Source organism: Syngnathoides biaculeatus, chromosome 5 (assembly GCF_019802595.1).
Source record: "Syngnathoides biaculeatus isolate LvHL_M chromosome 5, ASM1980259v1, whole genome shotgun sequence".
Taxonomy (NCBI): Eukaryota; Metazoa; Chordata; class Actinopteri; order Syngnathiformes; family Syngnathidae; genus Syngnathoides; species Syngnathoides biaculeatus.
Window position 1 is genome coordinate 28,236,732 of NC_084644.1, and position 16,153 is coordinate 28,252,884.

General features: G+C 40.2%; 2 protein-coding genes across 5 annotated transcripts in view; both read right to left on the reverse strand.

The window, feature by feature from the left end:
- Positions 1 to 8,096, reverse strand: part of inpp5b (inositol polyphosphate-5-phosphatase B) — a 31,126-nt gene extending 23,030 nt beyond the window's left edge. The window contains exons 1-6 of one of the 2 annotated variants that reach the window (XM_061820592.1): positions 7,402 to 8,096; positions 6,602 to 6,680; positions 6,313 to 6,410; positions 5,939 to 5,968; positions 5,714 to 5,824; positions 3,776 to 3,919 (exon numbers count right to left, since the gene is read on the reverse strand). In XM_061820592.1, coding sequence (XP_061676576.1) covers positions 3,776 to 3,919; positions 5,714 to 5,824; positions 5,939 to 5,968; positions 6,313 to 6,410; positions 6,602 to 6,680; positions 7,402 to 7,459 — 520 coding nt within the window. In that variant the 5' untranslated portion in view covers positions 7,460 to 8,096. Of the gene's footprint in view, positions 1 to 1,808; positions 2,158 to 3,775; positions 3,920 to 5,713; positions 5,825 to 5,938; positions 5,969 to 6,312; positions 6,411 to 6,601; positions 6,681 to 7,401 lie in introns of those variants that run through there. The other variant, XM_061820593.1, reaches the window with a different exon arrangement.
- Positions 8,097 to 9,549: 1,453 nt separating this feature from the next.
- On the reverse strand, positions 9,550 to 12,189 carry LOC133500885 (uncharacterized). Of its 3 annotated transcripts, none has more exons than XM_061820123.1 (6): positions 11,741 to 12,189; positions 11,320 to 11,404; positions 11,123 to 11,235; positions 10,971 to 11,025; positions 10,306 to 10,407; positions 9,550 to 10,225 (listed from the first exon to the last, which is right to left on the reverse strand). In XM_061820123.1, exons 1-6 carry the CDS (start codon positions 11,761 to 11,763, stop codon positions 9,689 to 9,691), a joined length of 915 nt encoding a protein of 304 aa, XP_061676107.1. In that variant the 5' UTR covers positions 11,764 to 12,189; the 3' UTR covers positions 9,550 to 9,688. The 3 variants fall into 3 exon arrangements, with proteins under 3 accessions (XP_061676107.1, XP_061676108.1, XP_061676109.1); XM_061820124.1 differs by having other exon boundaries at positions 12,110 to 12,185; XM_061820125.1 differs by having other exon boundaries at positions 11,123 to 11,200; positions 11,741 to 12,181.
- Between the last annotated feature and the right edge of the window lie 3,964 nt (positions 12,190 to 16,153).

Consider the following 16,153-nt stretch of genomic DNA (forward strand, 5'->3'; position numbering starts at 1 on the left):
ACCTGACAATTTTGCTGATCTGTAGGTGGCTAAGTCATTTTTTACCTTCGGACGTACATTATCAAACACATAAAGCAATTCCGCTATACTGGGTCAAGGCATACAGCACCTCTGTAACATTTTTAATCGACTGTAAGCGTGGCATCAGTCACAGTGATGTAATTATAGTCACTTTTTTTCTCCTGAAAGTCAAAAATAGATGTCTGTTGGAGGTGTGTCTTTAAAAATGCACTTCAGAATTAATCGGGGCATGGTGTCTAATAGGCAGGTAGCCATACCCTGACGAATGTAAAAAAAAAAAAAAAAAACATTATGAAGTGATAAAATTATGATTATTTTGGAACTGTGCTTCTCCTGGTTATAATCACATAATTAGTTTTTTTTCCCTTTATTGTGAAAGTATACATCTAACGTACTGGATAAAAGGTAACATAAAAAATGTTAAAGATAGCTGGACAGGAGGACTGATCAAACTGTTGCTTGCAGTTCTTCAAACTGTTGCATGTCTCTATAATGGATTGTGTACATTGGAGTACGTACTGCTAGCAGTTTAATTTTATAGGTCATTAAATCTGGCCATGTTTACACAAATGATCAGCACATATACAGTTTGCAATGTGCTCCCCTACTGTTCTGAATACACACCAAACCGCAAACTTAAACCCAAAGTATGCACTAAAATGCAATTTTTGTCATACCGTCCCACTCCTACTCTCCATTTTTCTAAAGATAGCATTAAAGTTCACAGAAAAATTGATGATCACTGACTCAATTAGTTAACAATAAACTGAGAATCCACCCATCTATTTTCTGTACTGAATCAAATGTTAAAATCATTTTAGTTACACTTGACTTATTTGCAAAGACTTTCTACAAGTATTCTTTTGCACCTTTTTCTCTGTACAGCTTTCTCAGCATGTTTGTGTTGCTATTCGACGCACAGATGTTTGTTGATATCTGTTCGTTTACATGCTAACTAACCTCAAAGCTTTGTACTTTCCTCGCATTTAGACTCCAACTTGCACTTTGTAAACTTCATTTTCTCAGAAATTGTACCTGCAAGATGACACGCTTATCAAACTTTGAGGAGACATCTTGCATTTCTTAATAACCTTCAAAATGTAGCCCATTTTAGCAGACTAATGAGCTTAGCTAGCCTTTTGATGGGGTGGATAAACTAAGGGAGCTGCACGTTCACTGATAATGCTTCTTTATCAAAAATGTGTTGATCTCATACACATAAACCATTCAAAACCTTTCAATTACTCAAGCACAAAGTTCAACATTACATAACCGGCCGGTCCTAAAATGCTTTCCTATAAGACATAAATCTGCAGAGGAATTAGCACCCCCCCCCAATCCATTACAAGGGAATGAGGGGGAAAACGGAGCATTTATTTATTTTCAAATAAATTCAAATGCAAAAACAGCAAAAATCTCACAGAAACAAAACACTAAAGAGAATACGACAATTGTTTCCCAATGAATGACGTTATTACAACACTGTAACCACAACAACATAACAGTTAACATTCACAAAACACTCAACCGACGGGCTAACAACCTGTGAGAACAAAATGTATCCGTTTGATAGGGATTAAATATAAACGGAATCTAATTTAAGGATGGCGTCCTGGACGTTACGGTGTCTGAGATTCATAAAAAGCGGCGACAAGCAGCCGGCAACCAACTCACTTCCTTGAGCTAGCTAGGATGCTATTTAAGCTACCTAGTAAGTACCGTCAACAAAACAGCGAAAGCAGATTTAAAAAAAAATAAATGAAAAATTGTGTATTTGCTTGTCATACCAGAGTCTCTCATGACCATTGACATGTCCCTGCCCAGTTCCCACGCATTGTGTGGAGGAGCCGCAGCAGAGTCCAGGGAGCTTCCGATGGAGACCAGCCCATGCTAACGTTGCCGTGGGAGGAGTTACCATGTTATCTTCGACACACGCACAAATCAAATCTGCCTTACGTGCAAGTCAATGACACTGCCAATCTCTAGAAAGGTACAAAAGCTTCAGATGCTAGCTTTCTGTTGTGTAGGGAAACGATACGAAGATTTTCAATTTCAAAGCTTTCTTTTGGCCAACATCAATGCACCTCTAGCGTGTGCAATGCAAAAATGGGGGAAAAATCGAGAGGGGAAGTAAAAGTAAACCACGGATAGTGTAGTTGCACAAGTGTGCGCAGGCCGGGGAAGTGACTGGTCAGAATGAAGCAATCGCATTCTAACTCATTTAAGACAGTTGGCACCATTGAAAGTGTCTTTGATTAACTCCAAATACAAAAGAGATGTTCTAGTAGGCTTTTCTTGTCATGTTTTTCTAGACTGCCATTTGGAACTGTTTATAATGCCCTTCAGTTTGACGAGGGCTCCTTCCACATAAACGAAAAAAGTCCTAAAGCATGATGAAGCTGCCACTTCTGATGTGCTTCACTGCATAATAGGTATTGACATTGTTTGGTGATGTGTTCTTTTCGTGCCAAATAAACCTTTAATGGACAAAACGTTCAATGTTGGTTTTAAAATTGTGCAAAAACAAATCTCAAGACACTCGTGCGAAATGTGTACAGTCCCAGCATTTAAGTAGTACTTGGGCGTTTTCAATTCAGTACTGTACGCTATTCATATTGACGTATAAGACCGCTAAAAGGATTGTTATAAACGGTGTATCGTGGATATCGACAGAAGACAGACAATTTGATACAGTCCACAACTTAGCAGGGCTGAGGCAGGTGTGGGGGGGGGGGGTCACTATATGTTTTTATACATTTTTGCTGTTTTCATTCATATTAAAGAAAACTAAAAATCCTGTATCCAAACTATACCCTGACAAAGCAATACAGTAATGCTCATTTCTGAGCACAGTGACGTATTCACTCTCAAAATACGTTTATTTCTGTTGTGTACAGTGGCGTACACACAGAAGCAACGGGAGAGGTCAAAGAAGCGGACTGTTAATCCTAACATGCTGTCAAGTTTGACATGGGCCAGGAATATCCTCATAGTACTTGTCTGTATCAATTATTATGCCTGATAATTAATAAATTGATGATTAATCGTTAATCGGTGAAAAGGTTAAGTGTATTTTCAGTTTTTTGTGACGTTACATCTATGTCTGATCATTCTTATGCGATTTTTTTAACACTCCTTAACATCTCCCCATGACCTTCAAAGGACCAATTCGTGCATGTTTCAGAACCAGTGGAAATGTGTTGGGAACACAGACAGTTTTTTTGTTTCTTTTTCTTTTTTTTTTATAACAGTGTTTCAAGGTCTTTGAAAAGACTTTTACTGTAATAACAGTTTTAACATTTCCTCTATTACACTATTTTATTTGATTTAACACGAATAAATCTACAAATCCATTCTAGCAGACAAGACAAATTTGACCCAGAACAGCACCTGTGTACAAAAAAAAAAATTGAAAATAACTTCAAGTAACATTATTTTTTAGACTGTGCTGTTTGGGTCACTATGAAAAGTCATCAAATTTCAGGGTCGATATATGACCTTCAAGGTATTTTTATTGCAGTCCAATTTGACCCAAACAATATGTCAGTTTTCAAAACTGAGCATTATTACCTCGGTAAAGCCCAATTTTTTTTCAGCTATTTGTGTTCAGAATGCATACCACATATACAGATAATGTACTGGCTGGAAACCCCCCCCCCCCCACATCTGCCTAAGGAAGATCAACAATAACACATCCTGTGATGTAGTATGCCTGAATACCCTCAGTTAATTGCAGATAGTGGTTGCGACAAACCTGTTTTCCTGTGCTGGTTGAGTTTATTCAACGTTGTCCCGAGGGGTGTGAGGGCTTGTTTGACAAGTCCATGGCTTCTGGTGCCTGTTCGGTATTTGTTGATCCACTCAAACTTGGCGTCTTGCGACGGAAACTTGCAAACATCTGAGGAGAGAAATACAATTCAAATAAAGTCGGTACATATCAAAATTGATTGGAAAGTGGCTCACCTTCAGCATTTCCCACTAGTTTACTTTTCGAAAGTGGCCCCATGTTGTGTAAACCCTTCATCTTTGGTACCCCAATGGATTCCATTTGCAGTTTGCTCAAAAATAAAACGCCCCTCCTCAAAATGTCCTCATCCGTGCCCCTTTGTGAATTCTATGGGTAGATAGCGCCCAAGTGACAAAAGTGACGTGTCCCTAACAACTGCTTGACAAATCCCATCACACTAAACTGGATGAAGTAAAAGACAAATCTAGAATGGTCTTTAAAAAAAAAAAAAAAAAAAAAAGAGTCAATACGAAGAGGCAAGATGTCGAGAAAAAAAAAGCAGAAGAAGCGCTACACCCCTGTGAGCACAACCTCTTCTGACTTTATAGTCTCCCAACGTCACGCCTAGGTGACGGCCGGTTTCACTTCGGAATGAATGTGGGAGTCACTTAAATGCAGGTACGCTTCAAAACATGAGAGTTCCTTGTTTGTTTGTTTTTTTGTTTTTTGCCAGATAAGCAACAAGACGTGTACGCAGGTTTTTTCCCCCAAAACACCAAAACAAAGCAAAAAGCAGAGGGATGGAGGTTCACTTAAAGTGTATTCGCTAATGTTTTCACAACACCAAAAGTCTTTAATATGATACAGTACTTGCATTAAGTAGTTCAATACAGAGACGGGGGTATTACCATCCCATTGAACGAGCATACTTTCCTTCCATTACAGTGCTTATTTCCCTTTATTTTGTGTCAGATTCATACTGTAGACTTCAACTGGAAATTGGAAGATATTATGGATTGGAGTTTTGTCTTCTGCATGGGGAATGCACCCCTACATTTTTTGTGTGTGTGCCTAAAATGTTAGCCTAGAGCCCTGGTAAAGATTTTGCTGGCTTGACAAAAAAAAAAAGAAAGTACAGTTGGTCGATATTTTTGCTCAACTGTGGAGAAGTTATGATCATAAAAAGTATGTAGTATTGTTTCATTTTTGACAATAAGGTTTTGTGGCATTTTTTTTGCGCACGTGCATAAAAGACATTCAAAACCAAAGTGAAAAAATATGACTGAAATGTTGCTCACAGGCTCATCTTAGGTAGTATTATCTATGCTTGAACATTTTTTATTTTTTGTAACATTTTTAGTGCACAGTATGATTCTGCCACAGAAGGAAGCGGTGATGGCAAAGATTAAATGAACAGTAAATCGTGGGCTCCCTCTAGGGGTAAACGAATGAATTCCTCTATCCATCCATTTTCTGTGCCACTAAATCCTCAACAAGGGTCGCGTGAGTGTTGGAGTTTATACCAGTCAACTGTGGGCAAAAGGCGGGGTACACCCTGCCAGACAGTTGCAGGGCACATACAAAAAATTAATCACTCACACTCACGATCACCCCTATGGGCAATTTAGAGTCTTCAATTAATGTACGTACCTTGCATGTTTTTGGGATGTGGGAGGAAACCAGAATGCCTGGAGAAAACCCACACAGGCGCGAGGATAACATGCAAACTCCACACAGGTAAGGCTGGATTTGAACCTGCATCCTGCCGGCCACTGTGCCGCCCACTCAAATGAATTGAATGTTCAACCTGTGTATATAACATTAGATTATCTGTCCATCTATCTATTGTGTGCTACTGTGTAACCTCAATTCTTGGGTTATTTTGATGAAAGCTTTGCCCCATATATGTTAGCTGGATAAGTGGTGTAGAAAGATAATGTTGGCTTTAATTGAAAGCGAGCCTACCGCTCCACGCCCTGATGACCTCGCCGAGGAAGAGTCGCGAGTGGGAGCCGAAGGGAAGTCTGAGCTCCAGACTCTCGTCCTTGTAACTCACTCGCACTCTCGTATCAGCACCTTCAAGAAAACAGAAATATAAAAATCTTCTATACAGTAGTGATAGAGCACATCCCGATTATGGTGCCAATTACCACCCCCCTGACTCCTAAAAAAAAAACGACATCAACTCACCAACAAGTGCTAACTCCTCTGGGGACGAAACTAAAAAACAGAAAAATGTGTTCATCTTGCCATCACGTACGATCGTCAATGTAGTGTTAATCACTGAAAATACTATGGTATTGACTGACAGGCCATCAGTATTACTGCACACACATGCATCTCAATAAAACACAACACCGTGGAAAACTGAAAATCTATTTCAGTAGTTCAAATCAAAAAGCAATTTAAAACTTTTGTTAACCTTGCTTTATTATGCTATTGGTGTATGATTTTGACACACCACAAGCCTGTTGAGTGCTATTTTATTGTGATGCACTAGTCCTCTCTACACCAAAACAAGGAAATAAATAAAAACCGAATGGGCAACTATCCGGAATGCTCACTCTCAACAACAGCAAAGTCGAGGTCGATCGGTACCACGTCCTCCAGAGACACGTCATCCGCAGTAATGGCCATCCTCCGATGGGTATAAATAAAGATTCTATTTAAACACAGTCACCAAGAAATGTGGTTAGGGAGTCTTTGGCTCTGTGCACTCGGCGGACACTTCATTTGGCATACTTGCACGACCACAATACAAGAAGCATTTCTACTTCTACTTTATATTAGAATGATACTCTAAAGGGATTAATACCTCTCTTTATGACAATTTATTGTTGTATTGGAACTCACGCATGCTGTTTGACAGCTTCCACCAATCCCAGCAGTCGGCTTTCAGTCTTGTCATGCGAGAGGACGTCACATTGCAGAGCATGTTTTACGACTCAGTTCAGGAAAACGCATCTTGACATAGAAACGGTAAAATGAGCCATCTTTTTTTCTCCCCCCCCAAAATGACAAACACATTACAGGTACAGTATTTCCCAAGAGGCTGCTCTAGTATCAGTGATTTCCTCTGTAAAAAAAAAAATAGAAGCTACACCAAAGATGATGAACTTTTTAATTAATTTTTTGTGTATATGTATATATTTGTGTTCATATCATATCAAATACAGGATACATTTTTATATTTAAGTAGGTTTCAGTACAGGATTTGAATCAGCACATCTTTTACGGGTGTCTTTAACACAAGTATCTCTACTACTATAAACGTATGAATACTTTTGGCACCTCTGACAATCATAAAAACTAACGTATGTACGGTGTACCGTATTTTGATGTATTCTTACCCCGCCGTCGTCGTAAAGTGAGGACGCCTTTAATGAAAAAAAAAACGACGTCATCTTGTGGCCAAACTCTGTCACTACTGAGCTTGCTGAGTTTGAGTCTAGTGAGTCCCACCCGTTTGAAACATGCAAACGCCTCCTTCAAACACATTTTGTTGTTTAAAATATTACTTTTTGACCGCCCCCAACGCCTTTTATTGCATCAAATCAATCCTCTCAACAGATCTCGACAGGATTAGAAGTTGCCACCTAAATTTAGATGAAGCTAAATCCCTCGAGTACAGAGTAACAACAAAAGAAAGGATACTATAATGCAGTTTTCGTCTCCTTGCAGGGTGTCTTGGATGGCGATAGACTGATCCATGACGGCTGTGGTGGGTCTTGGGTCAATTTGCAGGAAGTCCACGCGTGGGTGGTCGACGTGGATCTCATGAGTGGGCGACGTAAGAGCAGCGCGGACAAGGAAGACCCACAGCGGTCCTGATCGTTGGAATGTGACTTTTCTTCTTGTTTGCAAAAGTCGAGTTGTTTGTGGACAAACTCTCAGTACTGCTGCTGGTATTCACACTGCCACGCACTGATTCCAAAGCCAGCACCCCCGAGTGACGTCAAAAATGGGCTGTCACTAATGCGCGTGTCCACCCACGCACACACTGGAAAAATATCCCAACTTCGTAAGAACTATTTTTGGACCGGTATTCTGCACTTACAGTATCTGAAACTCGACAGTAACAAGTATGCCTAGTTGCCTGTCAGCCCACACTTGCCTCGTCCAGGGTCAAGCCTGGTTTGCCCAGGAGCTGTCCCGTATGTGGGTATCAAGTTTTGACGCGTTCAGTCATAATCCTACACGATATCCTTGCACCGTTGGCTCTCAGACAAGCACAAATACAGTACCATGTCTGAACCTGCGTTCCCGATCATACCAAACATGATTACTATTGCAACTACATCACTAATTTATTTTACAAAGCTCTAAACTCTTCTCACGTTCCCAATTGGCTGAACAAGTTAACACTGGATGAATTGTGATTCTCGTGCATTTTAATGACATTCCCATAATGCTGTGCTGCATGATGGAGAGCCACCCTCACAATTCAATGAATGACGCCTTTTTGGTGTTTGTGCACTTGTTCCCAGTTTATGAGCAGTGGAATGGCCAGAAACCTGGAGAGGAGAATACACATCGATAAAAAGTACGTTAAAAAAAAGGATTTTAAAGGTCAAGTGTCATCCCTATAAACATTCTAATATAGACATTGAAATGAAAAATATATATAACATTATTCACTTCAATGTCTAAATTAATAAATAAATATGAGCGGAGAGACAGCCAAGTGGTCACCATATTGGCTGCATCCCCTGTACGTGACGTCACCCTGGACATTCGCCATTGAAAACACAGGTGGACCCTACTATGGGAGACGAACACGCCCCTTCTGACACGGAAGCTCTTTTCGAAGAAGAGAACATCACACAACCAAGTGAAGTTACCGGGGCAATATTACACTATTGTTTCGAGCCATATTTAGATGATATGCGATCATGGCCAAACCGCCTCCCCGTCCAATCCACTTCCGTGGCGGAGATGAGCCATCGCGGTGGCTCATTTTCGGCGCCGAGGTGGCTTATCACAGAGCCGAGCCGGGCTGCTTTACGGCGTTGTTCATAGCTCCCGCCGTCCATGATGAACAACACCGCCGATCCAGGGCGCTTTACGGTGTTGTCATCACACGTGGCTGAGTGCGGCATTGTCGGCAGCGTTGTTCAAAGCAGCCGCCATTTACGAGCCGACGCGCCAGCCTTCGCTGGCAAGGCGACAAGCAGCCCTCGCCGATGAGCCCGACGTGCACGTCGACACATTGACCACGCCTGTCATACAGTATGTACACGGATCTTCTGTTACATTATGAGAGACCGATTACGTGGTCCGTCCCAAACTAATTTTTTTTTTTTTTAGTAGCTGTATACACACCTACCTGTCATTTGGAATTCACGAAGCTCTCGTCCATTGCACCAGTACAATCCATTTTTCACGACGAACCGGGTCTCTTGCAAACTTATGAAGGGTAAATCCATCCTCCCGAGTGTTCAAGCAATGTCCAGCAATGCAACGAGCTGGCATTTTGGCTAACACGAAGGAACGAGCTACCTTCCCGGAGGTAAAACTAATAGAAACAAACGAGTCCACTTGAGGGCAGTCCTGCCATGTACGTCACTTCCTGCTTCTCCTTGAACACAAATCCCTCGAGGGGATTTTCATGGCGGGAGTTACAAAAAGCTGTATACGTCAAAATCTTGTTTTGTGGTGAAAAAACGCATGGGTCCATGTCAGATGCCGTTTTTCATCAATAACATACTAAAAATCATGCATTTCATGACAGTGGCCCTTTAAGCACCAATGGGAGAATATAGCCCATCGACAAGCATTAAAAAGCATCACTTCAAACTGTATTTGTCTGTCAAAATCTTTATTCAGCAAATGGAGAAAAAAACCAACAAAAATAAACTGATTGTAATACATGAGGTAACCCTGCTGCTTCTTAATACATGCAGTTTCTTTGCGGAAAGAGCAGGGGAGAAGAAAGAGTTTTTATTGATTGGCCATGTATACCATCTCCACAATGGCTCTTGTGACCCTGTCCCGATCTGCGACCGAGGAATCATCCAAGTCGAGCTGGTCGAAGTTTGCAGAGCAGTCAATAAAGTTTTTGAAAAAGCGTCGTGTCATTCTCCAGGCCATGGCGGTGCAGATGTACAGCAGATCGTTCAGCGAGATGTTTTGACACAGGCAGGGAATCGAAACCACAGCGTTGGTGAGCATCCTTCCGATCTCCTTGCAGGCACCCTCATATCTTCGTGCAAACATCGCCGTGCTGGACTCTTCGTTTGCGAGCGGCTCCAGATCATCCAAAAGGTAATCGAGTAACACGTCTACAGTCTCCTGCACCAAGGGCTCAGTGGCACGGTGGAACTTCTCGCACAGTCTCATTCTTTGTGTGCTGCTCAGCACTACGCTGCCCAGTGATTGTTGAAGCTCACTGAAAAGACACTGGAGGAAGATCTCCGTGTCCCGTTCAGCTTGAGGCCTCACCAAGGTGATGTACTTCTGGAGGCCTTCCAGCGTGACCTTCATCAGACAAAGAGATAGACAAGTGACTGAATTGTTGCACGTAGTTCTTCAACGAGTGCAGGTAGTATTTTTCTTACCGTCCTCCCGAGCAACTGCGAAAGGCGTCCCTCTTCGTCTAGGTCCATGCACACTTCTCTCTCCATTTTGTGCAAACAGAGGATCCTTGCCTTTGTCCAGGCCTGTACACATCACCACAATGACAAGTTAGGAACAGGCTACATTACCGGCTGTTGATTCCATTTTGACATCTTGGAAATTTTGCTGTCACTGCATTTAAGTAAGTGCCAAACAAATGATATGCATACAAGTCTTAAATTCTTTAACTGCATTTATGAATACATAATTAGGTGTTATGGATACAGTGATGTAGAGTGCATCTCAACAAATGTAAAAAATGTATTCCAGTAGCTCAGTTCAAACAGTACGGAACTCTTATACTGTATTAGGTACATTCAATAAATCCCTTCATAATTTCCATTTAAAAACATTATTTTTTGTGTTTGCGTATACATGTTTAAAACCATGAAATGTTTCACTTTGTGTGTAATAAATAATATAATTCAGAACAGTCTTACTCTGAACAATCACACTCATGAAAAATATTATTGAAGCTTCCCAGATATTCCAACACCTATTACAAATGCTCCACTTTTGTCCTCATTTCTTACAAAACTTTTCCAAACACAACCATTTGTTGACACTAATTACCGTAAATATAATTGCAAATTCAATAAACACTTACCACACAAAGGAGATTGAACATTCTGGCATCCACTCTCGTTTGCATTTCCCGGAACCTATAAAATGTAGAGAAATAATAGTTTTAATTTCACATAGGGCCAACCTTTTGGATTTTAAATATTTTTGTGTATTCCTTGATTGCTTTGTACTTACTGGTGTGGTATGTTTCTATTTTGCAGCAACCACAGCTTCATGTGTTCAGGCAAGATGTTGGGTGGAACTCGATTCTGTCTGGCCAAGATCACAAACTGTCTCATGAATCTTTTCTGCATATGCAAATGGAAAAGACCTTAAACTACATTCATAAGTTCCACCAAGACAGCATATGATACAATTTCAAAAATAGTTACCTCTATATTGTACAAGAGTTCATCACCAGCTGGCAAAGAAATGGGTTGCATCTGAGGGAGTTCTTGAACGACATGATCAATGGAACTGTAGAAATGAGATTTTCAAGAGACAACAAGATTTTACACACAACACACAAACATACAGCATTTTTGAGTGAATACAGTACCATGAAAATAAAACCTCAAACATCCGTGACATCTAAGTAGACCAGCTATATTATGAAAACGTAAGGGGTGTACAGTAATAGTTTCCATTCCAAATCATTATCTGGGGTTCTTCCATATGAGACCACCAAATATTGCAAGTCTACATTTTTATAAAAGTAAAACTTATTGACTCAACTAATTCCCCCCCCTCCCCCCCCCCCCCCACACACACACACTAACTCAATAAAATAATGTTTCATAAGAGTTTACGTACCGGTTCAACGATAGAATCCCCATTGTTGAAGTCGAGTAAGAAATTAGCGCTGGTCTTCGAATTTCTTCCGTTTATCAAGACCTCTGAATACAAATAATCCCCGAGCATCGGTACAGCGATGTGGTAGCCTATATAGGAAGTAGCTCAAAGTGTGTGAAGGCGCTTTAATGGCCCAAACATCCATTTTCAGCTTCTTTTGTTGCTTTGAGGTAATTAGTATCTTTCATATTGCCACCAAAGGACTACGTCATCGACAAGTTTGATGTGACGTAGTGCATGCTAACGTTCGCCTGCCTCTTTGCCTCTCTGCTTCAGTACAAGAAAAAAAACAAAACAAAAGTGAGCGAAAGTAACACAAGCTGTACACACCATTTGACTTAATTTGTCACTCCTTCCTTTCTAGCGCACTCCATAAACACATAGACATAAATACTAGATACGCCAGCTCGTTGTTGAAAAAAGACTACGTGCTTACGTCATGGCCATATTGGAAAAGTCAACTTTTCCATCAAAGGACAATGCATGGACATTGAAATGAAGTCGTAACATGCTTAGTTTTCAAGCAATTTTCACAAGGATTGGTTTTTGTTGTTGTTGTTGTTTTTGTTTTTCAATCAATGCCATTGCGTTTTCTATTGAGAAATAACTATAAAACAAATAAAAAAATAAAAAGCCCCCAACATGTCATAGGTTACCTCATGTTCACTTGTGGTAATTTGTACGGCATGGTACGGCCCCGTAGGCAGCACAGTGTACCAGCTTGCTTGTTTTTTGTTTTTTGTGGTATCCACAAACATGGGATGCGCTGACGAATTTGACAGGGAAAAGGAATGTGTCATATGTACCTACAGTATTCATATGAGTCCAGAGTGTCAACATCTACAGATAGAGTTCACCGACTGTCCGAAACAAACATCAGGCTTTCTGACGTCTTGTAACAGAAGGAAGGTAACTAAATATGCTTCATATCATAGGTGTCAAATTCAAGGCCCAGGAGCTAGATCTGGCCTGCCACATGATTTTATGTAGCCCTCAAAGGCAAAACATATGTATCAACTTTCATGATTTTTGTTCAAATCTGTTCCACAATTTGAAATTGTCATATCATTGATAATGATTAAGATATTGCAAGCATTTTTGTGTTACCAAATATCAACAATTGTGGAAAAAATCCATTACCCTTGATTTTTGATCCCAAAACTAGTTCATATATTTCATGTGTAATGTAGGGATTTTTGCGAGTTTGAACCCTACGCGTCTTCACGAGTCGAGGAAGATAAGACCAATGATAAGAAAAAGTTAACAGCAAATGGATTTATTACAAAGGAATGTGCAGTACAGACGTCCGGGTCTTATCTAGGTATCTGCCGCACACGAGACGATAGCCAAAGAAGAAGACAAAAGCTGCCCAGTAACACGAGGTTTTTATGTGTACGGGTCCATGGTAGAAGTGGCTGCCCCCCCAGAGAGATCCTGGGCCGGGATGATAACTTTCCGCTCTTTATCTGGTGTCGTTCGTCTCCACGGCAACGCTTGGGATAGGAGGATGGCGCAAAGATCAAGGACAATGACCAGCTCCACAACACATCCTTGTCTGATTAGCAAATGGGCAACACTTTATTTGTTGATTAAATGTATAAAGTCATATTTAAGCAAATAATGAAAGTGCAATAAAAGTAAAATAGTCTTCAGTAGCTATAATATTTATTTATAATCTATCATTTCTAGGCCCATCTGAGGAATAGAGGTGATCCGGTCTGGTGGCCTTAGTATTGTATCTCTGATTTGTACAGAAGATATGGTTCGGTTGGGTTCATCAAGCCCTGATCTCCCATTCTCACTGGAGGAGTTTGCAGCCGAGTGTCAAGCGGTTACAATGAAAATCGGCATCTCTAAATCTGAGACAATGGTCCTCAGTCAGAAAAGGGTGGTGTGTCCACTCCTGGTTGGGATGAGCTCCTGCCCCAAATATCTTGGTGTTTTGTTCACGAATGAGGTTATAATGGAAAGGGAGATCAGCAGGCCTATGGGTGCAGCATCTGCAGTGACGCAGTCTTTGTATCAGTCCATTACAGTGAAGAAAGAGCAAAGCCAAAGTAGGAGGGAAAGTCACAAAGCTCCACTCTCTTACAGTCATATTATTTACTTCCTTGCATCCTCTGCATAGCTCTCCTCCTCCCTTTTCTCCTCTTTCTTCAATCATCCCCTCTGTCTCCTTTTTAGTTTCCTTATCACGATCCTCCATTAATCACTCTTTCCACCACCATCACTCACTGGCTAGTTATCCAATCACAAAACAACATCCTTTCACCCTTTTAAAAGTTCCACAAGCGAATGTGAACCACTTTTTCTTTCTTCTTATTTCTTCGCTTTTTTTTTATGTCCAGAGGGATATTGATGTTACTGTCATGTTCATTTTCAATGGCACGCTGTGGCGACCCCTAATCGGGACAAGCCGATTGGAAAAGATGAAGAAGAAGAAGTTTATGTTAGTTTTTGGTTTAAAATATCTCAATGAGCTCTGGGATTTTTTATAGATTTTTTTTTCCTATTGGTAGATTTTCCGAATCATACAAAGCTTGATGAAAAAGAAATTTAATATATTGCAATGTAGGGATGGAGTACACAAAACTGTGTACTGGCTGCTCAGTACAGTATAACTAAGTCTTAATGTTTATTATTTTTATTTATTCTTATTGGGCGGCATGGTGGGTCAGCTGGAAAGTGTTGGCCTCACAGCTCTGAGGTCCCAGGTTCAGTCCCGGACCCGCCTGTGTGGAGATTGCATGTTCTCCCTGTGCCTGTGTGGGTTTCCTCCAGGCACTCCGGTTTTCTTCCACATACCAAAAACATGCAACACTAATTGGAGACTCTAAATTGCCCCAAGGTGTGATTGTAACTGCAAAAGGTTGTTTGTTTCTATATTGTTTGTTTCTTGGCTGGCAACCAGTTCAGGGTGTATCCCACCTCCTGCCCGTTGACTGCTGGGATAGGCTCCAGCACTCCTCGCGACCCTTGTGAGGATAAGTGGCTAAGAAAATGGATGAATGGATGGATGGATAATCAAATAATTGGTTGACAGCACACACTGCAATTGGCTGTCAACCAGTTCAAGGTGTACCCAGCCTCCTGCCTGAAGATAGCTGGGATAGGCTCCAGCACTCCAGTGATCCTTGTGAGGATTAGCAGCTCAGATAATAGATGAATGGTTTCTCATCAATAATAAAAATGCAAAATAAACACTTTTGATGCATTTACCAATTTTGTACTTGAATGACAATTTTAAAATTGTAATTAAATTAATATTTTTTTTATTAATTAATCATTTAAAAACTAAACATGATTTTAAATTATTATTATTATCATTATTTAAAATGTGTATTTGGAATTAATTGATTTTAAATTAAAAATCCTTCTTGTTCAATAACATTTTTTCACAATTTACATTTGTACTTTTTTAACCTCATCTACAAATACCCTGATCTGTTTACCTTGAGCATATAATTTTACCCACCCCTGGTTTAAATGGTTTGTGAGGAACATTTGTTTCGGAATATGATCACATCAAAAGTTGACCAGCATCCTTCTACACTGTATTACATAATTGTTCTGTGTCGAATGGACGAATAAAACTCCAATAAGCACTAAAGAAAGTTTCTAATTCATGTACTCTATGCTACTAATATGACACTTTATATATACTGTACCATTATAGCAAGGCATACCACCAGTGAGGAACCACCAGTCTCTTCGCTTTAACAGTTGGTTTAATTGTAAATAACAAAGACAACTTTTTTTACAAGCTCGGATGTCATTTAGATGCATACAACCTGCAACATGATGTGTGCCAGAACGTACATATTTAACTGTACATCCACTTCACTGATTATCTTAAAAGACTCACCTGAGCAGGCTTCATCAATTCATGCAACCAGACTAAATACAGTCGGACAGCTTTAATCTGAGTGTGACTGCAGAACCCCAACAATGTATTTTAACTGGTACTTTTTCACACAGGGCCAGGTAACTTTGATATATATATATATATTTAATGGCATTTTAAGTTCACTTGGGTGATATTTGTGTATTTACATTTGTTTGCCAACCTTAAACATTAAAGCAAAAATAAATTGAGATGTGGTCCAATAATTTTTCATGGGACTGTATGAGCTGACAGAGCCTGCTTGGATGAGAGGCGAAATGTCTTCCAAGACAACCAGAACTATGCAGTTCTCATTCATTCAATACCCTGAGAATGAAATGATCTGGATGAATGATAATATTCACAGGAACATCCACTTCTCATATCGTCATGTCACATCAAACAACAAAATGTGTCTTAAAAAACAATTGGACCAATTAACAACAAATGTGCTTGCAAAAGATCCTTCCTCCAGTCTGTCTTGTTGCCTC

Coding starts and splice junctions, on each gene's coding strand:
- LOC133500885 (XM_061820123.1), bottom strand. CDS start 11,763: ATGGGGATTCTATCGTTGAACCG. Junction 10,408..10,970: donor TGTTCAATCTCCTTTGTGTG/GTAAGTGTTTAT, acceptor TGATGTGTACAG/GCCTGGACAAAGGCAAGGAT. Junction 10,226..10,305: donor CGCAGTTGCTCGGGAGGACG/GTAAGAAAAATA, acceptor TGTCTGATGAAG/GTCACGCTGGAAGGCCTCCA.